The 15007-nt window shown below is 38.0% G+C and overlaps 1 protein-coding gene across 1 annotated transcript in view; it reads right to left on the bottom strand.

Annotated features, from left to right (window-relative positions):
* The window catches only part of LOC124622111 (helicase POLQ-like), a 112728-nt gene extending 99613 nt beyond the window's left edge, over window positions 1-13115 (bottom strand). Inside the window, exon 1 of the mRNA XM_047147719.1 lies at window positions 11829-13115. Within this exon, the coding sequence (XP_047003675.1) occupies window positions 11829-12831 (1003 nt within the window). The 5' untranslated portion in view covers window positions 12832-13115. The remainder of the gene's footprint in view (window positions 1-11828) is intronic.
* Between the last annotated feature and the right edge of the window lie 1892 nt (window positions 13116-15007).

Here is a 15007-nt window from a genome sequence, read left to right as displayed (position 1 = left end):
GTTTTTATTTCTTCCCCATGGATTTTAATACCTACTCCAAATTTTTCTTTTGTTTCCTTTACTGCTTGCTCAATATAGAGATTGAATAAGATCGGGGAGAGGCTACAACCCTGTCTTACTCCCTTCCCAACCACTGCTTCCCTTTCATGTCCCTCAACTCTTATAACTGCCATCTGGTTTCTGTACAAGTTGTAAATAGCCTTTCGCTCCCTGTATTTTATCCCTGCCATCTTTAGAATTTGAAAGAGAGTATTCCAGTCAACATTGTCAAAAGCTTTCTCTAAGTCTACAAATGCTAGAAACGTAGGTTTGCCTTTCCTTAATCTTTTTTCTAAGATAAGTCGTAAGGTCAATATTGCCTCACGTGTTCCAGTATTTCTACGGAATCCAAACTGATCTTCCCCGAGGTCGGCTTCTACTAGTTTTTCCATTCGTCTGTAAAGAATTCGTGTTAGTACTTTGCAGCTGTGACTTATTAAACTGATTGTTCGGTAATTTTCACATCTGTCAACACCTGCTTTCTTTGGGATTGGAATTGTTATATTCTTCTTGAAGTCTGAGGGTATTTCGCCTGTTTCATACATCTTGCTCACCAGATGGTAGAGTTTTGTCAGGACTGGCTCTCCCAAGGCCGTCAGTAGTTCCAATGGAATGTTGTCTACTCCGGGGGCCTTGTTTCGACTCAGGTCCTTCAGTGCTCTGTCAAACTCTTCACGCAGTATCGTATCTCCCATTTCATCTTCATCGACAACCTCTTCCATTTCCATAATATTGTCCTCAAGTGCATCGCCCTTGTATAGACCCTCTATATACTCCTTCCACCTTTCTGCTTTCCCTTCTTTGCTTAGAACTGGGTTTCCATCTGAGCTTTTGATGTTCATACATGTGGTTCTCTTATCTCCAAAGGTCTCTCTAATTTTCCTGTAGGCAGTATCTATATTACCCCTAGTGAGATAAGCCTCTACATCCTTACATTTGTCCTCTAGCCATCCCTGCTTAGCCATTTTGCACTTCCTGTCGATCTCATTTTTGAGACGTTTGTATTCCTTTTTGCCTGCTTCATTTACTGCATTTTTATATTTTCTCCTTTCATCAATTAAATTCAATATTTCTTCTGTTACCCAAGGATTTCTACTAACGCTCTTCTTTTTACCTACTTGATCGTCTGCTGCCTTCACTACTGTATCCCTCAGAGCTACCCATTCTTCTTCTACTGTATTTCTTTCCCCCATTCCTTTCAATTGTTCCCTTATGCTCTCCCTGTAACTCTGTACAACCTCTGGTTCTTTCAGTTTATCCAGGTCCCATCTCCTTAAATTCCCACCTTTTTGCAGTTTCTTCAGTTTTAATCTACAGGTCATAACCAATAGATTGTGGTCAGAGTCCACATCTGCCCCTGGAAATATCTTACAATTTAAAACCTGGTTCCTAAATCTCTGTCTTACCATTATATAATCTATCTGATACCTTTTAGTATCTCCAGAGTTCTTCCATGTATACAACCTTCTATCATGATTCTTAAACCAAGTGTTAGCTATGATTAAGTTGTGCTCTGTGCAAAATTCTATCAGGCGGCTTCCTCTTTCATTTCTTAGCCCCAATCCATATTCACCTACTACGTTTCCTTCTCTCCCTTTTCCTACACTCGAATTCCAGTCACCCATGACTATTAAATTTTCGTCTCCCTTCACTATCTGAATAATTTCTTTTATTTCATCATACATTTCTTCAATTTCTTCGTCATCTGCAGAGCTAGTTGGCATATAAACTTGTACTACTGTAGTAGGTGTGGGCTTCGTATCTATCTTGGCCACAATAATGCGTTCACTATGCTGTTTGTAGTAGCTTACCCGCATTCCTATTTTCCTATTCATTATTAAACCTACTCCTGCATTACCCCTATTTGACTTTGTGTTTATAACCCTGTAGTCACCTGACCAGAAGTCTTGTTCCTCCTGCCACCGAACTTCACTAATTCCCACAATATCTAACTTTAACCTATCCATTTCCCTTTTTAAATTTTCTAACCTACCTGCCCGATTAAGGGATCTGACATTCCACGTTCCGATCCATAGAACGCCAGTTTTCTTTCTCCTGATAACGACATCCTCTTGAGTAGTCCCCGCCCGGAGATCCGAATGGGGGACTATTTTACCTCCGGAATATTTTACCCAAGAGGACGCCATCATCATTTAATCATACAGTAAAGCTGCATGCCCTCGGGAAAAATTACGGCCGTAGTTTCCCCTTGCTTTCAGCCGTTCGCAGTACCAGCACAGCAAGGCCGTTTTGGTTATTGTTACAAGGCCAGATCAGTCAATCATCCAGACTGTTGCCCTTGCAACTACTGAAAAGGCTGCTGCCCCTCTTCAGGAACCACACGTATGTCTGGCCTCTCAACAGATACCCCTCCGTTGTGGTTGTACCTACGGTACGGCTATCTGTATCGCTGAGGCACGCAAGCCTCCCCACCAACGGCAAGGTCCATGGTTCATGTAAGGAGGACTCCAGAATGTAGGATACAACAAATTAGTCGTTGTACCCTACATCCTGGATGATGGTTAATGACAAACTGGTAGATGGCTAATGGGACAATAAACAGCTGACTGACAGTTAAATGCATTTTATAAAATACTTTATGGCTGTTGAACCTCACCTTATGGAAACATTATAAATCAGGGCGGTTATTGTATGGCATTTTTTAAAATTTTTGATACTGTTTCATGGGCAACAGCACCCCTTCCCCTCCTTCAGGTTGGTTTCATTTCATGAAAAAATTAGTTGTGTGAAATATGTACTAAGTAGAATAAGGAGAGGATGTGCCCCTGAAAATTCAGAAAAAAAGAAAGAAAGCCTTCAACAGAGAAAAATATTACTTCTGTAAAGTACAGTCACTAAGAAGTTAATGTAGAATGGTTTTTAAAAACAGTATACTTGACATGATTTTATTTTCCTGTGACCCCATGACACAATGATGAGAAGGCAAAGTGATCCGAGGCCTTCCTTTTTATGGCCCAGCCAGCACCACTCCAGACACCTTTCACTTTTGACAAAGTTAATTTATTGTTCGGGTATTACTCGAAGAAATACATGGCAGCAAACTGTCAACAGGATCTTAACGGTTTTCTTTTACAATTTGAGGTTGTGCAAATTAACTACGTGTCAAATTGAAACAGTAGCTGTAGAACAAATGATGATTTATCAGCAAAAGCAAAAACTGTCACAGGGTCTAAGAAAAAACATACCAAATTTAGAAACTTTGTATAAACAATGGAGTCAACTAAAAAAACGGTGGTGGGGAGCTGGAAATCATCGGAAGTTCACAGGGGAAAAGAAAATGAGGTTTCCAAAAACTTGAGGACTAGCACATGTTAATGGCTAGAGGAAGATAACCCATTTGTGATAAATCATTGAATTAAAGGAGGGCCAACATTTGTGCATAGAACTGACCGCAAGTCATTTTAGAAAGAAAGCTAGTAAGTTAACTGGGACAGGCCTAATGAGTAAGAGAAGCAAACCTGAAATTCTGTGATTATGTAATTGTGATAAAAATTTTATGAGTAAATTGATTTGAACATTAAGTAAAATCTACCAATACTTTAATTCTGATAGTGTCACCCGTTTTGTCATCTTAATTACTCTCTGAAAGAGCAAGAAAATATCTTTGAAACTCTTGCTGAATGGTGTTTCCAGTCATACCTTCAAGCACTAGTTTCTGGCACATCAAATAAAGACTCTTTTAGACACATTTTTAGAAACATTATCAGGAAACGATCTCTTTGTATTTACCCTGTAGGCATCAGATATGGAAGTACTACGGAATGGAGAACCACCTGAAGTTCTCTGAGGCTATATGTATTATGATCATGAACAGCTCTACAGGCAGTTCACTTGAAGAGGCATGGGCACCTCTAAAAAGGGCATTCACAGAAACTGGAAACAAAAACATAAGCACAAAGAGCATAGGTGCGAAAAAACCATGGGTAACAGAAGAAATACTTCAGTTGGTAGATGGAAGAAGAAAGTATAAAAATATTCACAGAAATTCAAGATTAAAGAAATACAAGTCACTTAGGAACAAAATAAGCAGGAAGTGCATGGAAGCTATGAGGAAACGGCTGTATGAAAAATGTGAAGAAATCTGAAAAGAAATTACCATTGAAAGGACTGACCCAGGATACAGAAACGTAAAAACAACCTTTAGTGAAATTAAAAGCAAGGTTGGTAATATTAAGAGTGCAATGGGAATTACAATATTAAATGCAAAGGAGGAAGCAGATAGGTGGAAAGTGTATACTGTAGGCCTCTATGACAGGGAAGACTTCCTGAAAAGATGATAGAAGAAGAAACAGGAGCTGATATAGAAGAGTTAAGGGATCAAGTATTAGAATCAGAATTTAAAAGAGCTTTGGAAGATTCAAGATCGAATAAGGCAGAAGGGATAGATGACATTCCACCAGAATTTCTAAAATTGTTGGAGGAAGTGGCAACAAAATGACTATTCATGTTGGTGTGTAGAATTTATGAGTCTGCCAAAATACTATCTGACTTTTGGGAAAAATTATCCACGCAATTTCAAAGATTGCAAAAGCTGAAAAGTGTGGGAATTGTCACAAAATCAGCTTAAAAGCTCATGCATTCAAGTTGCTGACAAGAATCATACACAGAAGAATCAAAAAGAAAACTGAGAATGTTTTAGTTTGGCTTTAGGAAAGATAAAGGCACCAGAGAGGCAATTCTGACTTTGCGGCTGATAATGGAGACAAGACTAAAGAAAAATCAAGGCACCTTCATAGGATTTGTCGACCTGGAAAAGTATTTGACAATGTAAAATGGTGCAAGATGTTCAAAACTGTGAGGAAAATAGGGGTGGCTATAGGGAAAGACAGGTAATATACAATACATACAAGAGCCAAGAGGGAACAGTAAGAGTGGAAGACCAAGAACAAAGGGCTCAGACTAAAAAGGGTGTAAGATAAGGATGTAGTCTTTCACACCTACTATCCAAACTAAGCACTGACGAAGCAATGACAGAAATAAAAGAAAGGTTCACAAGTCGGATTAAAATTCAATGTGAAAGAATACAAATGATAAGATTCATTGACGACATCATTATGCTCAGTGAAATTGAAGAAGAATTACGGCTTTGCTGAATGAATTGAACAGTCTAATGAGTACAGAATATGGACTGAGAGTAAATCAAAGAATGATGAAAGTAATGAGAAGCAGCTGAAATGAGAGCAGCAAAAAACTTAACAGCAGCATTGGTGATCACAAGAGAAGTAGACGAAGTTCAGGTATTCTGCTGTCTAGGCAGAAAATAATCCATGATGGACGGAGCAAGGACATAAAACACAGCTTAGCACAGGCAAAAAGTGCAGTCCTAGTCAAGAGAAGTCTACTAGTATCAAACATACGCCATAATTTCAGGAAGAAGTTTGTGAGACTTTACATTTGGAGCACAGCATTGTATGGTAATGAAACATGGACTGTGGGAAAACCAGAACAGAAGAGGAAGGATTGGGTTCTCTGGAGAAATGGTGAGGAAAGAAATACTTGGAAAACACTGACAAGAAGACACCGCAGAATAACTTCCATGGTTCTAGAGGGAGCTGTAGAGGGCAAAAGCTGTAGAGGAAAACAGAGAAAGGAATACATCCAGCAAATAACTGAGGACAGAGGTCACAAGTGCTACTCTGAGATAAGAGGTTGGCACACGAGAGGAATTTGTGGCGGAACATATCAAACCAGTCAGAAGACTGACAGCTTTAAAAGAAAAAAAAAAGAAAGAGAGTCAAACTGATATTGCCATGAGCCCAAGAAAGCACTGCAGGTGATTTTGTGCTGTTAGCAAAGGCACTCACGTCAATCACATGCTGCCATAGCCCATTAACATCATTTCACCACACTGTCCTAATGGATACATTCATTGCACGTCTCACATTGATTTCTGCAGTTATTTCACATTGTGTTGCTTGTCTGTCAGCACTGAAACTCCAAACAAATGCTGCCGCTCTTGGTCATTATGTGAAGGCTGCAGGCCACTGTGTTGTCCTTGGTGAGAGGTAATGGCTGAAGTTTGGTATTCTTGGCACACTCTTGACACTGTGGATCTTGGAATATTAAATTCCCTAATGAACTTCAAACCTGAATGTCCCATGTGTTCAGCTCCAACTACCATTCTGCATTCAGAAGCTGTTAATTCTGTCATGCAGCCATAATCAAGTCGGAAATCTTATAACATGAATCACCTGACTACAAATGACAGCAGCGCCAATGTACTGCTCTTTTATACTTTGTGTATGCAATACTATCACCACCTGTATGTGCGCATATCGCTATCCAATGACTTTTGTCTCATCCATGTAGATAATTGCATCATATGCAAAATTTCTGAGGTTGTTATTAATATACAACATGAACAGTGAGAGTATCAATACAATGCGCTGGGGCATTTCTGAAGCTATATCTATGTCTGCTGATGGCTTTCTGTCCAAGCTGCATCCTTGATACCAAGGAATCCTCAGTTCAGTCACAAATATAATTTGACACACCATATGATCATACTTTATTTCATAAACTTTGCTATGGTACCAATTCAAGTGCTTTTAGGAAATCAAGACATACTGCATTTGCCTGAATGCCTTGGGCCACAGTTTTTAGGATGTGATATCAGAAACATGTGAATTGTGTTCTGCATGACTGATGTTTTGGGAATACATGCTGGTTAGCATGGAGGAGGTCATTCTGTCTGAGATACCTCATTATGTCTGAGCTCAAAATATTTTGTAATATTCTATGACAGATGGGCATCAATGACATTGGACGGCAGTTCTGTGGATCACTTCTGCTGCCCTACTTGTTTAAATGTGACCTGTGCTTTCTTCCAATTACTGTATCTGCTTCTGTATATATGCTAATAGGGATTCCATTGAGCCCTTGAGCATTGTTCAATTTTAGTGATGTAAGATGTTTCTCAACACCACTGACAATAGCACTTACTTCAGCAGCCTCCCTTTTAAAGGAATATTTTTACTTTCAATCTTCTACCCTCAATTTTAGTTCCCAACTTGTCCAAAGGTGTCTGGACACTAACTTTGATGCCCATGACAGCCTATATGTAAGAACAGTATTTCTTTGGATCTTGTGGTAAGATTCTACTATGGTAGTCATAAAAGGCTTTACGCATTGCCCTTTTCACATTCATTCACTACTATCTCTCTATCCTTTGTACTTTGGTAATCATTGTTGCTAAAACTCGACAATTACCACATGGTTACTGGTACCAGTTCCAATATAGAAATCCTCAAAGAGGTCATATCTATATGATGCCCTCAGATGTAATACATTTCTGTTATGAGTGGGCTTCCAAACTATTTGTCCTAGACAGTTTCAGAGGAAACATTTATTGTTGTTGAAAAGGACTTTTGTCATGCCCACCACTTCAAAAACTTGAACTAACCCAATTTGATTGTGGGGTGATAAAAATTCTCTCCAATGATGACAGTACAATCAGGGACTTGTATTAGTGAACCGAGGTTTTCACACAAGATTACAGTTACGTCTGGTGGTGAATCTGCTGCTTAATAGCAAGATCCAGTTTCAAGTTACATCCAACCTTTAGTCTGAGTCTTGCCCAAACAACTTCACATGCAACTTCAGTTTCTCTCTTGGTGGATCTGCATTGGACTACTGCCACAAATACACTACTTTCATTTACCACTGGCCAATCCTTTTGACACACAGTTGGATTTATCCTATAAATGTAACTATAAACATAAGGGTTACATTTAGCACCTTTCTGTACCTAGTTTTATGTGAGCTCCATTGCAATTTAAGTGGCAATTGAAATTGTGGCACTTTGTTGCAAATTCTATGATTTTAATAGTCCAATAGTTCAGAGATTCATAAAGCTATCACTATCTAGACTGGATGTAGAGTCACAGAATCTAAAAAACCCTTTTGTGTGTACCAGAAATACGAGTACAATTGGCTACGAGGGTAGCAAGCTCTTATGTTTAGTGTAACCCTGAGAAATTTAGGATGGACATTACAGGTCTCAATCCTATGGCAGAAGTCAAGAAGGTCAACTCCTTCCTTGTTACTGAACCTTGAATGCAGCTGGTTAAAGCCTCCCAGTCAATCTATACCCCGGTGGCCATTATCAGTTTTGGTGACAATGCTGCCGACTGTCAGCTCTGTGGGAATTCAGTTAGCAAGACTGGTGTTCTTAGTCTTCTCTGCCAGTCATTGTAATGATCCAAGTATGTCCTCAAAATGCAGGTGAATGGTATAATTTGTTTTCACATGTACCAGAGTATATAGCTAGTTGCACCCTGCTCTTTTAAAGGCTACTGGAACTCTCTTCAATACGTGCAATACGGCCGCCAAGGCACACACTACAAGTGCACAAGGTGATCCTTCTCATCCCTTGCAGCCAATTACATATGGGGTACCATTATTCACTGTAAGTTTGAACTGCTTATGATTGACAGTCAACTACTCTTCTGTGTTTGCTTGCTATTAACAAACCAAAATCTTTCTTGAAACTAGCAAGTGAAAGGCACTAGGAATATTATCATATGGTAGCATATATGGTCAGTCTGACAATACAAAAATTAGTGAATTAAGAACTTTCAACAAAATGAATTCCTGAATGCCTGAAAAAGAGTAAGCCTGCAACTACTTATAAGCATGGTGATATGAAAATTCTACAAATTATAAGTCAATTACTACTACATCCATCTTGCCTAAAATAGTGGGAACTGTCACGAAAAATTGTATGTTACATTTTACAGAGGAGAATAACATACTCAAAGAGGCACAGCATACTTCTGGAAAAATGCAGATATATCACGACAACAGCAGTTAACATTGCAGGCAATGTAACTGTGGCATTAGATCAGCATTTGATTGTGTATGTCACATCATACTAATACATAAACTAATACTGTCATGGTATCAGAGGAATAGCAACTGAAATAAAAGAGTATTTTTTTCTGGAAAAGAGAGACCCATGTGTGGAAGTCAAGCATAAAATAAATGATGCTATTAATTTATTACTGGTGTGCATTCAGGATCAGTAATTCCGTAGCAACAAATTCAGAGAAGTTCATATTTTGACTGTCCACTCACTTCACATATTCACAACAATAATGTACTTGAAAACAAATCGCACTGCTCAGTTCAATAGATACTTACATTATCAGAATACGGGAAATAAGGATGTTTATTTTGTTCATAGAGAGCAACATAATTTAACTGAAAACGACCCCTCAATTTTGGGTGCAGCCTTTACAATAAACTAACATACAAAATATAATGACGAGAAGACTCCCATAGTCAGAATTAAATTAAGAAGCTATTAGGTCCCATCTTGTCTATGTAGTCTAAAACAGTTCCTAAGGCTAGACATTAGAGAGGAACATATTCAAATTACAAATTATTAAGATCACTCTGGATCCATAAACCAAGAAATGTAAGTATGCAGTGTCATTATTTGTTTATATAAGAATGGTCCCACGGTTGTTATTCTCATGCGCGTGTTCCAAGTAGTGCTGAAGTAATGAAGCAGCCAAAAAGTAGAATTGTGATTATGAGTCAGTAGATTGGTGTTTATTTCCAAGTATGGTTTAATTGTGGTTTATCTTGATTAGTGTATGTTTGTGAAATGTGTATTAAGTACTGCAGATATAATACCAAGTGAGGGGTAACAGAGAGCACCTAGCCCGCACCTCCCCACCCCGCTCTTTGCTACCAAAAAAACCCCACTTCGCAAACTGCACACACACACCTTGCCCCACCAAAGAAACAGGCATCATATCAATTTTTAAGGTAGCTGAAAAATGGATACTGAGTAGCAGCACGTGTACTCAGTCATTTGTCAAGAAATCTAAAGCACTATGTTGAGGACATTTTCCACACTGTAGGCGGGTATGCGACATCTACAGCCACCTTAGGTTTTCCAGACATTTTCACCAACATGACAGTGGAAACAAGTACAAGATATGTTTGGATCAATAAGACCAGATATGCATAGTAATTGTTATGCTTATGCCATCAATTTGACCCCATCAGCAGATCTCTAGAATCATACAGAACAATTCTGATGGGTACTACAAACATTTGGCCATATATTTTACCTATGTACCAATTTAAGGAGTCTGTACATTAGGTATAAGTAGCTAAGGTAGTGCAACTGTTCTGTAATGTAATCCAAGGAGAATTAAATTACTGATACTGAACTTTATGATCGAATGAGTACATTACACATCCTTATTTGAGAGCTTTATGAGAGAGATGGGGCAGAGGATTTTATAACATATTTAATTACATCTTCATAATATCTAATGTGATAGAAACAATAATTTTATACATTTGAGTTGCGTAAAATTGCTTAAGTTATGTGATTTGAAATGCTGAGCATTTTATCAAGATTTTATTCGAAATATAAAAAACCTGTAAGTTCCCTGAATGAAAGTTTCAGTCTGCAGCACAGTGCGCATTGGTGCAAAACTTCCTGGCACATTAAAACTGTGTGCCAGACCGAGACACGAACTCGGGATGATTAGCTATACTTCTACCGGTACCTTGTCTTCTTCCTTATGAACTTCACAGAAGCTCTATTGAAAAACTACCACTCATGGAAGAAAGGATATTATGGAGACATGGCTTAGCCACAGCCTTGGGGACATTTCCACAATGAAATTTTCACCCTGCAGCGGAGGTCCTGAGTTCAAGTCTTAGTCTGGCACACAGTTTTAATCTGCCAGGAAGTTTCATATCCTAATTACGTTTGTAATCCCAAGGAGGTTGACTGGAGTCAGACTCATTCCTGAACTTTCACAAAAAAGGTAGGCCTAGTTCCTTTATAAATAAAATTTTCTAAAGATGACGTTAAACTTATCTCACGACTGACTGCAGCAGTATGCCATTCTCAGCTGCTTGGAAACGCATTAATTATTAATATTTGAATACATATTATTCTCAATTTTGTTATTTTTTTACTTTTATTCATAGAGATTTCACTAAGACAACAAAGTATACAACACCATGGAACTATAAAAACTACATCATCCCATGGAGAAAACAAATCATAATAACAACAAAAGCCGATGATTAGAGTGCACCAATGTTAAGCATATATGCTTCTATATTAATTATTGTAAGCTTGGATATTAATTCAAGCTGTTTACCACCCACAGTTACATAGGGGCCTATTATGAAAAATCTCCCTGCCCCCTCCCCTCCCTGAAACAACTATTGCTAAAGAACACAAGACTTGTCTTAACCAACCTTCTCCCTTGCCCTTTCTTTTGCCATTGTATTACCTCAATTATTCTATCAAAAGCAAATATTTAAATTCAACAAAAGTTTTAAACATTTTTGTGTGTCAGTTCTGTTTCAAGTGCCTATTTCTATGACAGCTACATGTACACACTTACCCCAAACATTGTTACAAACTGGTTAATGTAGGTATACACACAGAATGATCAGTGAACATTTTCATAACTTAAAACCTCTGGAGAGAGCGGAAAGTATTTTACAGCTATTGGTCAGAGTGTACTATCTGTCACAGTACTGTGGTTGCAAGTACAAACATACAGGTAGCAATACTTTTACCCAACACAGAGAGACATAAATCAGGTGTGTAATATGCTCTACTCAGGAAACTATCCACAACATAAAAGCTTTAAAGTGGGTGTGAAAGAAAGTGTAATAGCTGCACACTGTCTGAAACAAAGTTTTGTATGTATAAATCATTGCGAAAATAGGTTTCATGCAAGGGGGCAGTGAGTCTAAAACTATGTAACTATGTGAGCACATACCATAAAGCTTATCGATGCCTTTACAAGACTTGATGAGCGATTCTACTTTTTTTGGTAGTCCAAAGAACGGACCATCAAGACGACTTAGATCTTTGCTACTGTCCATGCTTATGTTTTCGTTACAAAACAGTTTTGGTGTTACAGGTTTCTGCGCATTCATAACCAATGCTTGTCGTATTTTTTCTTGCATTGTGATAGCCGGCGTTTGCTCTAGGCCTATACATTTAGATTTATTTTCATTTAGTACGCTGTGAATCATAGATTCATTGGTCCAGTTAATGGACAAATCTTTCAAATTATCATGTATTTCATTATGATTAACTATTCTTTGTTCAGTATCATTGGCACATTCAAATTCTGCTGCGTTGGATGCACATGTATCAAAGCCTTGACTTGCGAACACGTTTTTAAGTTCGTCATGTATCTCATCAGTACCTGTTTCTTTAGTCTCGACGATACCGAGATCTATGGCCTGTAAAACAGAATCATCTTGGGTAAGCATCTGCTTTTGTGTGAAACTAATAGTTTCAGTCGAAATGCTGGAGCACAAGTTGCCATTTACATTTTTAAATAATTTCTCTCTTAATCTTCTAGTTACTGGAGATTTTTTTGTAACGGTTCGTTTCTGCTTCGAATTTCTTATAGGCGTTATATTCTCGATCAATGTACTAAATAGAGCCTGATCTGTTTTAAGCAGCTGCGACACGTTTCCAGTTTCTTTAGTCTGTTGTGAAACTCTTCGTTTGCTTTTGTATTCTACTGAGTCATTAACAGTGCTCCTTTTCCTTCGAGGGGTGGATTCTGATAGAGGTAAGACTGTTGTCGTTGGCAACTGGCACATAGATATGTCAAGAATATTAACCTGCGTTCCTTCTAGTACAGCCTCTTCGCACTTTCCCAAATTAGAACACGATTTACTTTTACTGCTCCACTTAACGTACCCCATATCAATATTTGCTTCTTTATGTCGAATATTTAACTTCATAATCTTCTGGTCAGTCATTTTCGTAATTAATTTGATGCACAGAACACATTATCACACAAAACCACAGTTCAAAACACTAACTTCGGCCTTCATCGGCACAGTATACCGGCAATATGTCGTCATAATTTCAAATCTTAAGTTCTTCACTATCACAACTATTTGTCCTTCAGCTCAGTTTTTAAACTACACTACGGGCAATCAGTAATCGATGATCAAATAATTCACACGACTTTTTTTAACTCATACGCAACGATTTACCAACTTAAAGCCCATACCTCCCGCCTTCTTTGTAAAAGGTGTCGGCAGGCGGCGCGGTAGTCGCAAACAAATGAACCACATCTAATTCAAAGTGAGTTGTCATCGAGTATTCTATCACAAGTGAGATATGGCATAGGCTACAGAATCTCAAAAAGCTTACATGTCCTTGACTTTTCTGATACTTATTGTACAACAGTTTTGTGATCAACGCTCAAGAAATAGGGCTACCAAATAATTGCAACTTCCTTTGGCGTCTCTCTCACTTCTGTCTTAAGTAACGTCACATTATTTAATAGTAGACGAATATCCTGCATTACCTTACTTTTATGGCAATACACATATTAGTTTTCATATGATCACTTCCAGAATTGTCACCGGTTTGTTTGAATGTGAATAGTAATTCTATATCATGAAAGCATTCGTGTTAATCTAAAAAACTACGGTGTAGTAAGAGTATGCTTAATTTTCGTTTTGTCGTTTGTTGGATGTGCGATGCAACAACCAAGAATTACACCTGATTAGGCATTTGTTGGAGATTGCATAAGTCAACTACAAGCGTGTCAGGTAATGCGCAATCATTTTGTTTGAAATTAGTGAGAGATTGTTATTAATTTTTTTATTTCCTCGAGAATGTGCCCAATTTTTTTATAAGCTAAATTAAACTTCACGAGAACTACTGCTGGCGCAAATAAGCATCACAACAAATTGATGACGCGCTTGTATACAAAAACAGACATACATTGCTTCGTTTCTGTAAGACGTTAAGAAATGAGAACATTCAGCTCAGATGAATGGAAATTTTCTAAGTATTTTGCAGCGAAAAAAGCAAAGAATTGTTTTTTTCTGAAAAACGATCTGCTTGCTTTCAGTCTTAAGTATCAGCTAAAATTTAAGAATTTTTCCCACAGAAAAGTCTGTAGTCTCGTGCTCAGGAGCAACGACACGGTGGTAATGATTTGAATAAGCCGCTAGACCTCACGGTAACAGCGAATGTACGACTTTATAGTTCCACGAGCGGCCACTAGTGGCTCTCGCTACTTTCAGCGTTAGCGTCTGTGGTAACACTGTGGGAAGCGCGCCAGTCTCCGTTTACGACTGTTGTACGGGCGAATCCGCTGGTGCTTACATTTTTTATCTTGTGCGGGAGTGAGTGGTTTTTCGCACATGCACGTTTTCGAACATCCGATGCCGCGGCCGGCATATGATGCGGAAAAGCAGGTACAGCTTTTACTGCTAATCTTCTTTTATGGATAGAAGACTAAAATTATGAAACGGAATATGTGCTGATTTGCTTGAACGTGTAATAAACCAGGGAAAAGTGTCTTAAATACCGAGAGAATATACCGGAAACGAAGCTGTTGTCATGTAAAAATTATTTAAATGGTGAAAGCAGGTAGCTGTTTAGTTTTCTCTTTTCTCAAGTACGTGGAATTTTGTTTGTGTCTTCGTGTTCTTCGAAACTTAAAATTAATAACTGTTCGTTCATTGTATTTTCAACATATTAACTGTTTCTGCAATTATTACTGGGGAGATACTCATTTTCGTCTCGTAAGAAACGATCTCTTCGTTTTTCAAAGGTAAATTTGAAAAAAATGTTGATTATTAAATTAAGACATGAATTAATAACTTGACTGGTGGCACAGCAAAACAAATATTTTCTTTATAACGGACACAGTACCAATGCTTAGTTAATATGGTCACAGTCAATTCTGATAGAATAATATATTCTATTTAAGAGTCCATATTTCTCCAGTTAGCTGAAGTGTTTTCTGTTCTTATTCTAAAATGTATTATTTCCCGGCTGCGATAAAAATTTGATCATCTCCCACGACAAGTAGACTCGGACCCAACAGTTAAAAATATTCTATTATATGCATGAGGGTTTCGTTGTCAAAAACAAATTTTTATTGGAGAAAGTATAACACGCTGCCTATTA

Source organism: Schistocerca americana, chromosome 7, assembly GCF_021461395.2.
Source record: "Schistocerca americana isolate TAMUIC-IGC-003095 chromosome 7, iqSchAmer2.1, whole genome shotgun sequence".
Taxonomy (NCBI): Eukaryota; Metazoa; Arthropoda; class Insecta; order Orthoptera; family Acrididae; genus Schistocerca; species Schistocerca americana.
The sequence above is the reverse complement of the archived record's forward strand: the minus strand, read 5'-3'. Positions and strand labels throughout refer to the sequence as shown.